Below are 18,926 nucleotides of genomic sequence, written 5' to 3' on the forward strand. Positions count from 1 at the left end.
TAATGGATATAAGCAAGATGTCAGAAATAGACTTCAGAGTAACAATTACGATGTTGATATCTAGGCTTGAGAAAAATATTAGGAATAATATAGAATCTCTAAGGGTATAAACGAGATCTAATCAGGCCAAACTTTAAAATGCTATGAATGAACTGCAGTCTAAACTGGATCCTCTGACTGCCAGGGTAAACAAGGCAGAAGAATGAATTAGTGAGCTTGAAGATAAGATGATAGAAAAGAAGTTAACTGAGGAGGCTTGGGAAAAACAAATTAAAGCCTAAGAGATCAGACTGAAAGAGATTAATGACACCATGAAATGTTCCAATGTCAGAATATTGGGATCCATGATGGGGTGGAGAGAGAGAGGTCTAGAAGATATATTTGAGCAAACCGTACCTGAGAACTTCCCTAATCTGGGGAAGGAAACAAACATTCGTGTCCACGAGGCAGAGAGGACCCCTCCCAAGATCAAAGAGAACAGACTAATGCCCTGACATATAATAGTACAATCTGCAAATTTTAGATCCAAGGAAACAATCTTGAAAGTAGCTAGGGGGAAGAGATTTCTTATGTACAGAGGGAGGTACATCAGAATAAGGTCAGAACTGTCCACAGAAACCTGGTAAGCCAAAATGGGCTGGCAAGACATATTCAGGGTAGTAAATGAGAGGAACATGCAGCCAAGGATACTTTATCCAGCAAGGCTGTCATTCAGAAAGGATGGAGAGACAAGGAGCTTCCAAGACTGGCAGAAACTGAAAGAATATGTGACCACTAATTGAGCCCTGCAAGAAATATTAAGGGGGGGGGCGTTCTATAAAAGAAGAAAGACCCCAGGAGTAATATAGACAAGAAATTTAGAGAGACAATCCATAGAAACAGGAACTGTACAGACAATAGGATGGCAGTAAATACATATCTTTCAATAGTTACTCTCAATGTGAACAGCCTAAATGCTCCCATGAAACGGCATAGGGCTGCAGATTGGATACAAAGACAGGACCCATCCATGTGCTGTCTACAAGAGACTCAATTTGAACCTAAAGACACCTCCAGACTGAAAATGAGGGGATGGAGAACTATTTTTCATGCCAATGGACATCGAAAGAAAGCTGAGGCAGCAATTCTTATAACAGAAAAATCAGAATTTAAACCAAAGGCTGTATTAAGAGATCCAGAGGGACACTATATCATCCTTAAAGGGTCTATCCAACAAGAAAATCTAACAATTGTAAGTATCTATGCTCCCAACATGGGAGCAGCCAACTACATAAGCCAACTGTTAACCAAAATAATCAGATCGACAATAATACATTAATAGTAGGAGATTTTAACACTTCACTTTTAGCATTGGACAGATCATCTAAGCAGAAGATCAACAAAGAAACAAGAGCTTTGAATGACACACTGGACCAGATGGACCTCCTAGATATATACAGAACATTCCACCCTTAAACAACAGAATACTCATTCTTCTCAAAAGCATATGGAACTCTCTCCAGAATAGACCACATACTGGGTCACAAATAAGATCTCAACTGATCCCAAAAGATTAAGATTATTCCCTGCATATTCTCAGACCTCAATGCTTTGAAACTGGAACTCAATCACAAGAAAAAATTTGGAAGGAATTCAAACACTTGGAAACTAAAGACCATCCTGCTTAAGAATGTTTAGGTTAACCAGCAAATTAAAAAAGAACTTAAACAATTCATGGAAAACAAGGAGAACAAAAACACATTGGTCCAAAACCTATGGGATACTGCAAAGGCGGTCTTAAGTGTGAAATACATAGCCATCCAAGCCTCACTGGGGAAAAAAAAAGAAAAAGAAAAAGAGAAAGAAAAATCCCGAATACACAAGCTAACTTTATACCTTAAAGAACTGGAGAAAGAACAACAAATAAAGCCTAAGTCAAGCAAGAGAAGAGAAATAATAAAGATTAGAGCAGAGATCAATGAATTTGAAACCAGAAATACAGTAGAGCAGATCAATGAAATCAGAAGCTGGTTCTTTGAAAGAATTAATAAGATCAATAAACCACTGGCCAGACTTATCCAAAAGAAAAGAGAAAGGACCCAAATTAATAAAATGATGACTAAAAGGGGAGCGATCATGACTAACACCAAGGAAATAGAAACAATTATTAGAAATTATTATCAACAACTATATGCCAATAAATTAAGCACCTGGAAGAAATGGATGCCTTCCTGCAAACCTATAAACTGCCAAGACTGAAACAGGAAGAAATTGACAACCTAAATAGACCAATAACTAGTAACAAAATTGAAGCAGTGATCAAAAACCTCCCAAAAAACAAGAGTCCAGTGCCTGATGGATTCCCAGGGGAATTTTACCGAACATTTAAAGAAGAAATAATACTTATTCTCCTGAAGCTGTTTCAAAAAATAGAAACAGAGGAAAACTTCCAGTTTGTTCTATGAAGCCGGCATTACCTTGATCCCCAAACCAGGCAATCAAAAAGGAGAATTACAGACCAATATCCTTGACAAATACAGATGTCAAAATTCTCAACAAGATCATAGCCAATAGGATCCAACAGTATATTAAAAGGATTATCTATCATGACCAGGTGGGGTTTATTCCTGGGATTCAAGGGTTGGTTCAACATTAGCAAACCAATCAATGTGATAGAACACATTAATTAGAGAAGAGGCAAGAACCATATGATCCTCTCAATTGATGCCGAAAAAGCATTTGACAAAATACAGCATCCTTTTCTGATTAAAACTCTACAGAGTGTAGGGATAAAGGGAATATTCTTTTTTTTTTAAAAGATTTTATTTATTTATTTGACAGAGAGACAGCCAGCAAGAGAGGGAACACAAGCAGGGGGTGTGGGAGAGGAAGAAGCAGGCTCACAGCGGAGGAGCCTGATGTGGGACTCGATCCCAGAATGCCGGGATCACACCCTGAGCTGAAGGCAGACGCTTAACCTCTGTGCCACCCAGGAGCCCCAAAGGGAATATTCTTCAAATTCAGAAAAACCATCTATGAAAAGCCCACAGCGAATAACATTCTCAATGGGGAAAAGCTGAGAGCTTTACCCTTAAGTTCAGGAACATGGCAAGGATGTCACTATTGTTCAACATAGTACTAGAAGTCCTAGCATCAGCAATCAGACAACAAAAAGAAATAGAAGGTATTCAAATTGGCAAAGAAGAAGTCTAACTCTCTCTTCTTGCAGATGACATGATGCTTTATGTGGAAAATCCAAACGACTACACCTCAAAATTACTAGAACCCACACAGCAATTCAGCAATGTGGCAGGATACAAAATCAATGCACAGAAATCAGCTGCATTTCTATACACTAACAATGTAACTGTAGAAAGAGAAATTAGGTTAACCATGCCATTTATAATAGCACCAAAAACCATAAGATACCTTGGAATAAACCTAACCAAAGTGGTAAAGGATCTATACTCTAAAAACTACAGAGCACTTATGGAAGAAATTGAAGACACAAAAAGATAGAAAAACATTCCAAGCTCATGGATTGGAAGAATAAATATTGTTAAAATGTCTATGCTGCACAGGGAAATTTATACTTTCAGTGCCATCCCAATCAAAATACCACTAGCATTTTTCAAAGAGCTGGAACAAACAATCCTAAAATTTGTATAGAAACAGAAAAGACCCCGAATCGCCAAGAAAATGTCAAAAAAGAAAAACAAAGCTGGTGGCATCATGTTGCCTGACTTCAAGCTATATTACAATGCTGTGATCACCAAGATAGCATGGTACTGGCACAAAAACAGAAACGTAGTCCAATGGAACAGAATAGAGAGCCCAGATATGGACCCTCAACTCTATGGTCAACTAATCTTCGAGAAAGCAGGAAAAAATATTCAGTGGAAAAAAGACAGTCTCTTCAATAAGTGGTTCTGGGAAAATTGGACAGCCATATACAGAAGAATGAAATTTGACCATTCTTTTACACTATACACAAAGATAAACTCTAAATGGATGAAAGACCTCAGTGTGAGACAGGATTCCATCAAAATCCCAGAGAACATAGGCTGTAACCTCTTCAACATCAGCCACAGCAACTTCTTTCAGACACATCTCCAGAGGCAAGGGAAACAAAAACAAATATGAACTTTTGGGACTTCATCAAGATAAAAAGCTTCTACACAACAAAGGAAATAGTCAACAAAACACAGAGGCAACCCACGGAATGGGAGAAGATATTTGCAAGTGACACTACAGATAAAGGGCTGATATCCAAGATCTATAAAGAACTTCTCCAACTCAACACCCAAAACACAAATAATCAAGTCAAAAAGTGGAAGAAGACACAAACCATCACTTCTTCAAAGAAGACATACGAATAGCTAACAGACACAGGAAAAAGTGTTCAACATCTTTAGCCATCGGGGAAATTCAAATCAAAACCACAGTGAGATGCCATCTTACACCAGTTAGAATGGCAAAAATTAACAAGGCAGGAAACAACAAATATTGGAGAGGATGTAAAGAAAGGGGAACCCTCTTACACTGTTGGTGGGAATGCAAGCTGGTACAGCCACCTTGGAAAACAGATTGGAGATTCCTCAAGATGTTAAAAATAAAGCTACCTTATGGCCCAGCAAATGCACTACTAGGTATTTATCCTAAAGATACAGATGTAGTGAAAAGAAGGGGCATATACCCCCCAATGTTCATAGCAGCAATGTCCACAATAGCCAAATTGTGGAAGGAGCTGAGATGCCCAGATGAATGGATAAAGAAGATGTGGTCCATATATACAGTGGAATATTACTTAGCCCTCAGAAAGGATGAATACCCACCATTTGCATCAACATGGATGGAACTGGAGGGGATTATGCTAAGTGAAAGAAGTCAAATAGAGAAAGACAATTATTACATGGTTTCACTTATATGTGGAACATAGGAATAGCATGGAGGACATTAAGAGAAGGAAGGGAAAAATGAAGGGTGGGGGGAATCAGACAGATAGATGAACCATGGGAGACTATGGATTCTGGGAAACAAACTGAGGGTTTCAGAGAGGAGGGGGCTGGGGGGATGGGTTAAGCCAGTGACAAGTGTTAAGGAAGGCATTTGATGTTGAACAGTGGGTGTTATAAGCAAACAATGAATCATGGAACACCACATCAAAAACTAATGAGGTACTATATATATATATATTTATATACACACACACACACAACACCAAAAACACAAGCAATCTGTTTAAAATATGAGCAGAGGACCTGCACAGACATTTTTCCAGAGAAGAGAGATGGCCAACAGAAACATGAAGAGATACTCAACATCACTAACCATCAGGGAAATGCAAATCAAAACCACAATAAGATATCACCTTATACCAGTTAGAATGGCTCCATCAAGAAAACAAGAAAAAACAAGTGTTGGTGAGCACGTGGAAAAAGGTACTCTTGCGCACTGTTGGTGAGAATGTCAATTGGTACGGCTATTGTGGAGAGCAGTATGGAGGGTCCTCAAAAAATTAAAAATAGAAACACCATATGATCCAACAATTCCACTACTGGGTATTTACCTAAAGATAATAAAAACACTAGTTCTAAAAGATATATGAACCCTTATGTTTATTGTAGCATTATTTTTTTTAAAGATTTTATTTATTTATATGTCAGAGAGAGAGAGTGAGAGAGAGAGAGCATGCACACATAAGCAGGAGTACTGGCAGGAAGAGGGAGAAGCAGGCTCCCCACTGAGCAAGGATCCCGATGCAGGACTCAATCCCAGGACCCTGGGATCATGACCTGAGCCAAAGAAAGATGATTAACCAACTGAGCCACCCAGATGTCCCTATTATAACATTATTTACAATAGTCGAGATAGGGGAAGCAACCCAAGTGTCCACTGATAGATGAATGGATAAAGAAGATATATATAGGATGAGATCTTGCCATTTGTGATAACATGGATAGACCTAGAGGGTATTATGTTAAATGAAACAAGTCAGACTGAGAAAGACAAATACCATATGATTCCACTCATTTGTGGAATCTAAAAAACAAAATGAACAAATAAGCAAACAGAAAACAGAATCCAACCTATAAATACAGAGAATAAACTAATGGTTGCTGGAGTTGAGGGGCATGGGGGAATTAGCAAAACAGGTGAAAGGGAGTGGGAGATACAGGCTTCCAGTTAAGGAATAAATAAGTCATAGTATTGAGAATATAGTCAATGATATTGTGATAGCCTTGCATGGTGACAGATGGTAGCTACACTTGGGGTGAGCATAACACAATGTACAGAGAAGTGAATCATTATGTTATACATCTGAAACTAATGCAGAATTGTGTGTCAACTATACTCAATTAAAAAAATATATATATATTAAAAAAATACTCTGAGGGGCATACTCTAAATCTGACTGAAGAAAGCCTAAAACCATGCTTCAGCAAGATCACAGAGAAGTTAGGGTTTTGAGGTTGAGTTCTAATAAGTTACAGTGGCTTGGAAACCCTTGGTTTTTTACAGATAGGTTGTAACGAAATGTAGATTCAAACCTACACAAGTTTAATGGGATTTGCCAGTAACTGAACTGTTCACTAAAAAAAAAAAAACCCCCAAAAAACCCAAACCAAAAACAAAACAAACCAAACAAACAAACAAAACCAAAAAGAAAACAACACTTTTCCAAGGAAGATAACAGAATCTAAAGTCTTCTCTAGTGCACATTATATATATAATCTACAATTACTAGATATGCAAAGAAAAAAATGTAAATCTTAGACAAGGAAAGTAGTGAATAAGAATAACCCCAAGATGATTCAGATATTAAATTTAGCAGGAAAGCCATGAAAACATTCATTATAAATATGTTCATAAATTCCAAGAAATCACTTTCTAATAAGTAAAGGACAATATGGTCTTAATGAATGGTTAGATCATCCCAACAGAGACATGGAAATTATAATCAATATAACCAAAGGAAGTTATGGAATTAAAAATTCAAGAATTAGAATAAATTAACCAATATGAAGTACAAAAAAGAAAAAGCTGAGAGAGAAAAGGAGAGACTCAAGAGACCTATGGAGAAATATCACATGGTTTTAATACGTATAAGGGGAATCTTAGAAGGGAAAAAGGGTCATACAATGGAAGAGATATGTATTAAAAGAGTAATGACTGAAAATTTCCCAAACATGATTGAATATATTGACTTATAGGTTGAATACCCTCAGGGAACCTCCAAAAAATAAATGAAAGGGAAACTTGTATTAAGAATATCATAGTTGGGGTGCCTGACTGGTTTAGTAGGTAGAGCCTGAGACTCTTAATCTTGGGGTTATAGATTCGAGCCCCGTATTGGGTGTAGAGATTACTAAAAAAAATAAAATCTTAAAAAAAATAATATCATAGTCAAACTGAAGAACATCAAACTAAAAGTGAAAATTCTGGAAAGAGACAGAAGAAAAAAAGAAAAACATTGTATGCAAGGGAACAATGATATGAATAATGGCCAGCATTGCCATCAGAAACAATGGAGACTAGAAATCAATGTAATGACATATTTAAAGAGCCGAGGAAAGAAATGTCAATCCAGAATTCTGTAACTAGCAAAAATTTCCTTCAGAAATTGAGGTTGATATGAAGACATTTTCAGATGAAGGAAAGCTGAAAAAATATTTCTCCAGCAGACCAGCACTTATAAACAAACAAGCTAGAGAATATTCTTTATGTTGGAGGAAAATGTTACAAGATGATTTAAACTGGAGAATAACGAAGTCTCAGAAATTGCAAATCCAGAGATAAATACTAAAGACTCATTTATCTAATAATTTTCTTAAAATGTAACTATTTAAACAAAATAAAACGGCATTGTGAGGTGAGGTTGTAAACCATGTACTGATAAAAGACATGGTAACAGTAGCTCAAAGGATTAGGGGGCGGGACCTTTAATCATACTGCTGTGAGTTTATCATATTTATGAAGTGAGAGGTGTAAAGTGACAATGGGAATGCTGGGTGTGAAGCATGAAAGTCTGTAATATTGACCATAAGTAGATGTGGATAATTTTAAATTCATGCTATTAATCCTAGATCGAATAGTAAAACAACCTCAAAGATGCAGAAATAATAGAAAATAATAGAGGAAAGAAGAGGAAAAACAGAGAAAATAAGATATAATATACAAAACATATGTAAGTAACCCAAAAGTAGGCAAGGGAGGTTCAACAGAAAGACAAAGAAGAAAAAGGCACAAAACAAAAAGTGAACAGGAAGATGGTAGACAAACTCAACCACATACATAATTGCGTAAAATGTTCAAGGCTAAATAATTAAATTAAAAAGCAGGGACTGAAATCTAAAAGAAAAAGCAAGACTCCACTGTATGCTGTCCACGAGAGAGGCACTGTACATCTGAAGATGAAAGGACAGAAAAATATGTACCATGCTATATCTAGGGAAACTGGTGCGGCCACATTTAATATTTCATATTAGAAATCTGAGAGTAGACTTTGAGAAATATGAAAGGGGCAATTTATTCGGAAGATACAACAATCCTAAATATTCTCCTAATGACAGAGATTAAATATTCATGAAATATCCTGAAACCATAAAACTAAAAATATACAGGTGGTGGGCTCTTTGGCATTGTTCTCGATGATGACTTTTGGATTTGGTACCAAAAGCAAAGGAAACAAAAGCAAAACAAATGGACAAAGAAACCAAGAACAGCACAGCAAAGGAAACCACCCATGAAATGAAATGGAGACAATCTACCAAACGGAAGAAAATATTTGCAAGTGATATATTTGATAGGGGATTATATCCGAAATATATAAATAACTTCTACAAGTCAATAGCCAAAAAATAAACAAATAAATCAAACAATCTGATTAAGAAATGGGCAGAGAATCCGAATAGACATTTTCCAAGGTAGGTATAGAGATGGCCATCAGGTACATAAAAAGATGCAAAGATACTCAATATCACTAATCATGAAGCAAATACAAAGGGACAAAAAAGAAATCAGGGAGGATATATAAGATCTGAATGACACTATGAACCAGCTTGATCAAATTAATATTTACATAACTCTTCATCTAAAAACAGCAACATACACCTCCCTTTCAAGGAAATACAGAATGTTTGCAAGATAGATCATATGTTGGTTAATAAATTAGAACTTAGTGTATTTTAAAAGATTTAAATAATACAGCATATGTTTCTCTGAATTAATGGAGAAAGATTAAATGTCTCCTTTTGTAAATCAGGAATGAGGCAAGGATGTCTCTTTTCATCACTTTATATCCTGGAGGTTCTAGCCAGTGCAACAAAGTTTCTAGAAGAAAACATAGGAGAAATCTTTATAATTTTGTCCTTAGACACAGAAATTACTTACTTTAAGGGAAAAACAAACACATTGGATTTCAACAAAATTAAGCTTTTCCTAGTCAAGTTGCCGTTAGGAAAAAATAAAAGACAAGTTATAAACTGAAGGAAACCAAGTGTAGTACCCATATCTAAAAAATGGCTTGTATCCAGAATATATAGAGAACTTTTACAATTCACTGGTAAGAAGAAAAACAACTCACTTTTAAAAAATTACAATACTTAGAAGTTTCATAGAAGGATATACGAAATGCGCAATTAGTTCATAAAGAATCTTTAGTCATCAGGAAGTTCAAATTAAAACTATGTGTTACCATGTCACCATCACTAATATGCTAAAATTAAAACAAAACAAAACAAAACAAAAAACAACGAACACCACCAAGTGTTGATGGTGACTTGGAGGAAACTTTTAAACATTGCTGGTAGGAGTACAAAATGGTACAGCCACTTTGGAAAACTGGCAGTTTTTTGTTAAATGAAATAGATTCTTATCAAAGACCCAGTGATTCTACTCCTATGTACGTACCAAATAAAATGAACACATGTCCACAAAGAGACTTCAACATGAGTGTTCATAGCAGCACACTCACAACAGTCAAAAATTTGAAGGCAAATATACATCATTAGATGAATTAACGAATAAATTGCAGTACAGTCACAAAATGGCTTATTACTCAGTAATAAAAAAAGTGATGAGTATCAAAATACTGTTCTGGTTGGAAGAAGCCAGGCACAAAAGAGTAAATACTGTATTATAACACTTGTATGAAATTTTATAACAGGATTCTAATCTGTAATGGTAGAAATCAGATAAGTGGTTGCCAGGAGTGAGTGAGTGAGTGTGTGTGTGTGCATGTGTTTGTGTGTGTGTGTATGTTGGGGACGAGGGATTGACTGCAAAGGATATGGAAGAATTTCGGGGGTGATGCTAAATGCTTTATATTTTACTTGTGGTGGGAGTTACGTGGGTGCATATATTTGTCAAAACTCATTAAATTAGAATATATACATTTTATCATATATAAATTATCACTCAGACCTTTTTTTTTTTCCTGAAACCAGGAAGGTCACTTTATTTATTTATTTATTTATTTATTTATTTAATATAATATTTTTTTATTATATTATGTTAGTCACCATATAAGTGCTTCCCTGGTTTTTGATGTAAAGTTCCATGATTCATTAGTTGTGTATAACACCCAGTGCACCATGCAATACGTGCCCTCCTTACTACCCATCACCAGCCTATCCCATTCCCCCACGCCCCTCCCTTCTGAAGCCCTTTGATTTTAAAAGTAATAGTACTGGATTCAGATATTCTGGGTTTAGCCAGGGAGAATACAGTGTGTGTGGCAGCACAGTTGCCAGGAATATCATCAACTGATTCAAGTGTTAAAGTCTGCGAAGAGTAGGGTGGTCCTTGTTTTTGCCTTTTATTTTTCTATTTTTTATTTTTTTCCTAAAAGTTATTTTTATTTTTAAAATTTTTTGTTTAAATTCAATTTAATTAACATATTATTAGTTTCAGGGGTAGAGTTTAGTGATTCATCCGTTGCATACAACACCCAGTGCCCAACATCAAGTGCTCTCTTTAATGCCCATCTCCCAGTTACCTGATTCCCCCACTTCCATCCCCTCCAGCAACCCTCAGTTTGTTCCCTACTGTTCAGCGTCTCTTATGGTTTTCCTCCCTTCCTGTTTTTATCTTATTTTATTTTTCTTTCACAATAAACATAGCATGCAGAGTTAGAGCAATGAGGTGAGTACCTGTAAGAAGGGAGTATGTGGTGAGCGCATCATTCCTCCCTTGGTCTTTTTTTTTTTTAAAGATTTTATTTATTTATTTGACAGAGAGAGAGACAGGCAGCGAGAGAAGGAACACAAGCAGGGGGAGTGGGAGGGGAAGAAGCAGGCTCTCAGCGGAGGAGCCCGATGTGGGGCTTGAACCCAGAACTCCAGGATTACGCCCTGAGCCGAAGGCAGACGCTTAACGACTGAGCCACCCAGGCGCCCCCTCCCTTGGTCTTACTAACACTCTGCCTCCAGTCTGAAATCACTGGTTCATATGCCTTATCTGGGCAAGTAATAAAAAAAAAGGTGTTTTGAACATCTCTTACAGGCTTCACCCTGATTGCAGTTTCCTTCAGCCCGGCTCTAAATATTGAGAAGGGAGGGCAGAACTTGGGTACAATCTCTTCTCAGTATTATGCTTTTACACCTTCTCTCCATCTTGTGAATCATGGTTATTGACTCCTTCAGGATCTAATCAGGGGCAGGCCGGAGCTGGACAGCGGAGAGTGCTTATTTCTCTGCTGCTGTCAAATGGTAGAAGTTGTTAGGTTTTTAAAAGCTGACCTCTTCTCTCATGGGACACTTTTATGCTTTCTTTGGACATATACTTTCATATCTTTCCCTTTGCCAGGCATCTCTCACTTTGTGCTGATTTTTTACCACTCCTTTATTAGAACCAGGCACTTTGTGATACCCTTATAACTTTGTCCTTTTTGTATACGCCTGTGCTACAGAGAAAGAAAGTAAGCATAACTGAATGGAGAACATACACTAAGGGCGGAAGGGCCAAGAGAAACGAACCTCATCCCAAGTGAATCAACAATACAAAGAAAAGGAAAGGAGGAAGTAGAAAAGTAAAGTGAATAAAAAAGAAATAAAATAAAAGATATAATATTTCTAATAATTTGATAATTCCCGCAGTAAAAGATACTGTCAAACTAAGTTAGAAAGAAAACCCACAACTTACAATAAACGTCCTTAAAGAAATGTTGAATACCTATGTATGAATGGATACGAGAAAATTAGAACAAAAGTAAAGCTGTCCCAGGAAGCAACGTCCACATCAGGCAAGTTGGTATTTAAGATTTAATCAGGTCTAAACAGTAAGAAAAGGACATTTTATAATGAGAAAAGGTATAATTTATGAAAAAGGTATAATATGATACAACTTATATGCATCAAATTACACAACAGCTGAATATAAAGCCTAACCTAACCTTGTTAGGTTTTATATATGTGACAGACATATACAAAATACAATAATAGAGACCATTCTCTCTGATCGTAATCTAAGAATATTATAAATTAATAATTCAGAGGTGATCTGCTATCAAGGATTTAGAAAAATAGATTTTGTAATACATTGCTTATGGAAATATATATATATATTTTATTTAAATATATATGTGTACTTACATATGTACATAAATATGCATGTAAGTTTTTTGGAAAGCAACCAGACAACATCTATTAACATTTAAAATATGTCAACTCATTGACCCAGCAATCTCACCCTGGAAACCCGTCCACAGGAGTAAAAGCACTAATATGGCTAGATACAAGTACATGGATTTTATTGTAGCATTCTTCCTGATAAGAATATAAAAATGAAGAAAAATGAATGCCATCAGTAGGGAATGGTCAAATAAATCATGCTACATTTGCAGTATAATATACTATACAGCCATTCAACATAATAAATTAGAGCTATAGTTATTGATTCAAAGGGAATTCCATCAGACATAGTTGAGTGAAAAAGGGTATAGGCAGGTGTATGCAATATGTAATCTCCTTTTTGTGTAACAGTGAAAAATACCCCATCAATGTGTGTATCCATATGTTCACATATGTGTGTGCGTGTATGTATCTGGTGAAATGATCATGGAGAAAATAGAATGGGTTATGTGGAGCAGGTGGAATGGAGAGGTGTTGGGGAATGTGGATGGAAGATAAGGAAGATCAAGGGGGAAAATTCATTTTAAGTAAAATACAGTTAGATATGTATTTTATTACCATAGAGATGACCATGATTTCTTATATGAGAAAAAAAAACAGTTGTGAACAAAAGTATAGGTGTAATTCTGTTTCAGTTAAGAGTCACCACTTCTCTGTGATCTATCCATTTGCCTATACATGTGCATTTGGGGAGTGAAGAAGGTGGAAGTCAGGTTTAAGGTTGAAAAGAGGAAGGAACGGCTATAAAATCTTCTTAAGGTCAAAGACAAAGTGACAAATGATTGGCTGTGAGTCACAATAGGGAAGGAAAACTCATGGATGAGATTTTTGAGTCTGGGTGGCTTGGCAAAGTAGTGAAAAGGAATGGGAAATAAGGGGAAGGAGTCCTTTAAGAGGAATGAAGCTTAGTCTTATTTGCATGTCTAGCCCTGGGCTGTAAGGAGGACTTCCGGTGTCATGGCTGCTCACCTGAATGGTGGTGGGGGAAGTATGAAAGAAAATCATGCAAGAACCTCATGAGTTCTTTATTTACTTATAGTTTGTTTCTGTACACTTCATTTGACTATCTAGTGTGGACAAATTTTGTAAGCTTATAAGCAAAAAGAGAAACAGTAAAGGAAAAGCACTGATACTCATGATTATATAAGATTGAAAACCACATCTTACACACACACACACACACACACACACACACACACCTCTCAAAGAAATTAGAAGGCAAACTGCAAACAGAAAAATATTTTGAACCTGTGTACCAGGCAAACAGTTAACATCTTTGATATGGAAAGATAAAAATCTTACATAAAATGTTAAATATTGCAACTGGAAGAAATTGGGGAAATGGCAACTTACAACATAAAAAGCATACGTGCTCAGCAAACATCAAAGTGTTCACATTTTTTAGAATTACAGGATTGCAAATTAAAATAACAATGAAATGTTATAATTTTGTCTACCAAGGAGGCCAAACTGAAAAATACAGTGAGAGTCAGTTTTGCCAAGCATGTGGGAAAATTGGATACTCTCATACATTGCTGATGGCAGATTGAATTTTGATAGTTCTTTTTGTGAATCCTAAGTGTTTGATTTAGTATTCCTGATCTTAGATACTCATTTGTGAAAATAAGCACAGATAAATATTAAGTTTTTTTTTGTGAAATTTGTTCAATATGATGTAAATGTCCAACTAAAGGGGGCTGGTTAAGTAAAAAAAATGAAATAGCATCACTCAGTGATTAAAAATCAGACTTTGAGGAATATTTAATAAAAAAACAATATAAGAAAGGATGAAAACTGCATATACAGTATGATCATAATTTGGTAAGAATTGTATTATGTATACATTTATATGATGTATAATAGTTGTTACATAAGGTATATAATTACATGAAGTGTATATAATTACATGAAGTATACATTAATAATTATCTAATGTATATATATTTACTATATACATTTTTATAAATAAGAAGGTAGGTTTTGGAGCNATAAGAATTGTATTATGTATACATTTATATAATGTATAATAGTTGTTACATAAGGTATATAATTACATGGTGTATATAATTACATGAAGTGAACATTAATAATTATCTAATGTATATATATTTACTATATACATTTTTATAAATAAGAAGGTAGGTTTTGGAGCAGAGAACATTTTACATAAGAACAGAACAAATGTTAGAGTTTCAGAAGACTATCTCTTTGGTTGGGACTTTATTATCTGGACACGCACAGTACTACTTTTTAACATAAAGCAATATAAATTCCATTATGTCAGAGATGGTTCCTGGTAGGAAGGATTTCTAACATGGTTTCCCAACGATGTCCAAGCCCTCATCTCTGGAAGCACCATAAGAGAGAGGATCTGGGTGCACCTGATCTAATCACATGAACCTTTAAAGGACAGAACTTTCTTAGGCTGGTAAGCAGAAGAGAAGGCAGAAGGAAAAGTTGGAGAGATACAAAGTGTTAGGTTGCATCTTGTGGTTGTTGGCTGAAAGGGGACTGCAAGGAAAGCAGGAGAAGGAAATGAATTCTGCCAACAACTAGCTAGCTCGGAAGAGGGTCCTAAGACCCAGATGAGAACTGCAGCCTTGACTGATACATTGACTTCGGCCTGGTAAGACTTGGAAGAAGTGGAACCAGCTGTACCATGCTTGCCCAGACTTCTGACCTGCAAAATACTTCAATGAATATTAAGTTGCTAAGTTGGTGGAAATGTGTTCCAGTAGCAATAAAAAATGAATATATCATTCAATGTTTAAACAATGCGTGTAAGTAGAAAATGGGGTTTATTTCTCACCTAAGATGTAAAAGAAGGGTTAAGTGCATGGGCTTTGAGGTCAAATAGAACTGGGCCTAAATTTCAGATTTTTACTGGTTAGCTGTCTGATTTGCACAAGTTCTTTGATCTCTCTGAGTCTCAATTTCCAAGTCTGTCAAATGAGGTAATGACAGCCCTTTTAACAGTTTGTTTTGTGTGCGTATGTGTAGTAAACAATATAATATATATGAAATGGTGTGAAAACACTACAAATTCATTCCATTATTATTTCATATTTGTTATTCCACCTACCAGCTATGCACTGTGGAATTTAAATTTTAGGTCTTTTAAAAGAACGGTATATTTAAAATGTAATTCCACTTTTTTTCCCTTCTCCTCTCTTTCTTATCTTGATTTTGACCATATCAACCTCACCATCAGTGAATTTTGTTTTAGACTCAAGGAAGCTCTTTTAACCGTCTACAGGACTCTCATCTCAGTAGACTAAAGTGCTAGGCTTTAGGGGCACCTGACCCATCAGACTCTCCCTGAAAAAGGACATTTGTTGGTATCTGCCTTCAGTTTGGCACCGTGGACTGGAAGCAGAATCAGAAAATATGAAACCATTGCTGTTCAAAATGCATGAGCCACACAGACTTCAACTGGGGAGAAGAGGCTGGCTGGGTCATCTTTAGGGAGAAAAGGTTTCCTAAAGCATGCAGACATAGAGACCATGTCCTAAAACTTTTACACTGTGGAAATCTTATTAAAAAAAAAAATGTCCACAAGAGCAATTCCAAAGAGCCAGGGGATGGTAATATTTGATCCCTGGAGAGGGAGAAGAGGACAAGCAGCAAGACCTTAGCTGCTTATGGTATATGATACATGTATACTTAAAAAAAAAAAAGATGTTGGGTCAACCTTATGAGATTGATTAATTGATTGACTGATAACTTAAGAAACAGTATTGGTGCATCTGAGTGGGTCAGTCGGTTAAGCGTCTGCCTTTGGCTCAGGTCATGATCCCAGACCCTGGGATGGAGCTCCGGCATCAGGCCCTCTGCCACTCCCTCTGCTTGTGCTCTCTAGCTCTCTTGCACTTGCTCTCTCTCTCTCTCTCTCTCTCTCAAATGTAAACAACAACAAAAAAGAAAGAAACAGTATTGAAGGTACAGTATTTCAGGCCCTGTGTTAGACACTGTAGAAGAAACAAGATGAAGAAGACACACTGTCTGCAAAGAGATTTTTTTTTTTTTTTTTTTTGCGCGAAGTGTTTTTGATCTAGAGCAATGGTTCTCAACTGCGGATGCCTTGTTCCCCAGGGGACATTTGGCAATGCCTGGAGACATTTTCGGTTGTCAAAAATGTGGAGAGGGGTGGAGAGGTGGAAGCTACTGCTGGCATCTAGGGGGTAGAGGCCAGAAATGCTGCTAAACATTTTATAAAACACGGCAGCCCCCAGAACAAAGAATTATCCAATCCAAATTATCAATAGTGCTGAGATCGAGAAACTGTGATATGAAATAAATCACGTGCCACATGGAAAAGATAGCTCAGGTGGAAAATACTGGGCACAGACAGAGAACAGAATTTTCTAGTCTTAAAGTATTGGAACATTGGTATGAGGTGCAGAGGAGTTTCTTTGAAAACTCGATCCCAGAAAAATAGCTGATAATGGAGAATTCTACCCGGATGCGGGTAGGAAAGCAGATCAGACACAGCTGCTGCTTGTAAATTGCATCCCTGTGGTGTAGCCATTGGTAGAGTTCTACTTGAAGTTCATACATTGACCGAATTAAAATTGTGGAGGCTAGAACGTCTTAGAGCTTCCTTCCCACAATTCTTTATTGTACCCCCATTTGTCAGGCTTTACATAAACTCTTAGGTTACAGTAGTATAAGCTTACATATCCTCTGAAGTGAATATCTGTACTATATTTTTCCACCTTTTGTTTTTAACCCTAGGAAGCATTTCTAATAAAATTGGTCTCTGCCTTATGGACTGTGATCTCAATCTCTTAAAAGAAGACCATGAATTACACAAGAAGGTAAGATGAAAGCTGGAGACGTTGGCTTTGGAAAAACCATGAAAACAGCAGCCCCTGATTATTAACTATGATTTCTTAAAATCTATTTACAGGTAGAAAGTAATTTGGTCTTCAAAGCAGGTTTTGAAGTGTGGGACACGCTAAAGCAGCTGACGTTTGTGAAATCAGTAATGCCAATAAATTTTTATTACATCCGAATCAGACTTCTTTAAGCTGTTGAAGACTTTAGTTAAATTAATCAGTCTACAAGGCTCTTTCCAGCTTGGGCAGGGTGATTAGAAAATGTGCTGATTGTACTGTGTTTTATTTGGCATGGTAGTGGCTGCCAGGAAGTCTGTCCAGAAACTGTCTTGATAAATTTATATAAATTACATAGCCTGGCTTTTCAAATGTTGGCTAAATTAATTCTATCAGCATTACCGAACCCAGTTTTTAGGTAGTCAGCCATTTGCAAAATCCATATCTACGTAGAGCAAGTGACTTTGGGTTTTAAGTATTCAGAAAATTTGGCCTGGCTAGAAAATTGAAGTGAAAGGATTGTCCTCCAATCCTTGCCTTCTCCCAGACAAGTTATTGAATCATTAATTTTTCGCTTTCCTGACTAAATAGATACAGGTATATAGAACTAATTTTTTAAAAAATTTTCTTTTATTTATTTGAGAAAGAGAGATTGACAGCAGGAGCTAGGGTGGGGGGAAGGGTAGAGAGAGAAACAGACTCCCTGCTGAGGAGGAAGCCTAACATGGGGCTCGATCCTAGGACTCCGGGATCATGACCTGAGCCAAAGGCAGACACTTAACCGACTGAACCACCCAGGCGCCCCTAGAACCAACATTTTGCCTTACACTCAGGATGGACTTTAAAGTCAGTCTTGTTTTTATCTCTAAATAGTGGGCCACCATATACTCAAAGAAATGACTAAGTTTTTAATGTCTAGAGGACCACTACAGCATTCACAATGGTTATGTTTCTATCACAGTTCATATTAAAAAAGGAAACTTAGGAATCAAAAGTTTAGTGAAATTTGTAACGATGACATTTGAATTCGGTATTTACTGAGTGCTTGGATATGACTAGGTTCCAGGAAATGTTCTCAGTCCTCTGCATCAGATGACTCATCTTGTTCCCACAGCCAACTAATGGGACGGATACTACCATTATCATCATTTTCCCCATTTTACAGGGGAGACAAATAAGGCATGGGAGGTGGAGCGAGTTAGCCAAGATAACGTTGCTAATAAGTGCATAGCTGGGCTTTGAATCTAGAAACTGTTTCTAGACTCTATATTTGTGTTCATCATGAAATACTTCAAAATAGTTGTGAATTATTTTCTCCTTTTAGGTAGGCATACATCATGTTCTGCTTCTTGGGTCGTATACCTTCGTCTAAAAGCTAGGATAAGGAAACAAAGAACAACTTGCTAGGAAGGAAAAAAGCTCATGTCCTTTTATACGTATTACATATGAAATACTATTATGTATTACGTACTTTTTTTTT

General features: G+C 36.5%; 1 protein-coding gene across 1 annotated transcript in view; it reads left to right on the forward strand.

The window, feature by feature from the left end:
• The window catches only part of OFCC1 (orofacial cleft 1 candidate 1), a 182,263-nt gene extending 164,623 nt beyond the window's left edge, over positions 1-17,640 (forward strand). Inside the window, 2 exon segments of the mRNA XM_034660197.1 lie at positions 17,346-17,428; positions 17,521-17,640. Coding sequence (XP_034516088.1) covers positions 17,346-17,428; positions 17,521-17,640 — 203 coding nt within the window.
• The last annotated feature ends 1,286 nt before the right edge of the window (positions 17,641-18,926 follow it).

Source organism: Ailuropoda melanoleuca, chromosome 5 (genome assembly GCF_002007445.2).
Source record: "Ailuropoda melanoleuca isolate Jingjing chromosome 5, ASM200744v2, whole genome shotgun sequence".
Taxonomy (NCBI): Eukaryota; Metazoa; Chordata; class Mammalia; order Carnivora; family Ursidae; genus Ailuropoda; species Ailuropoda melanoleuca.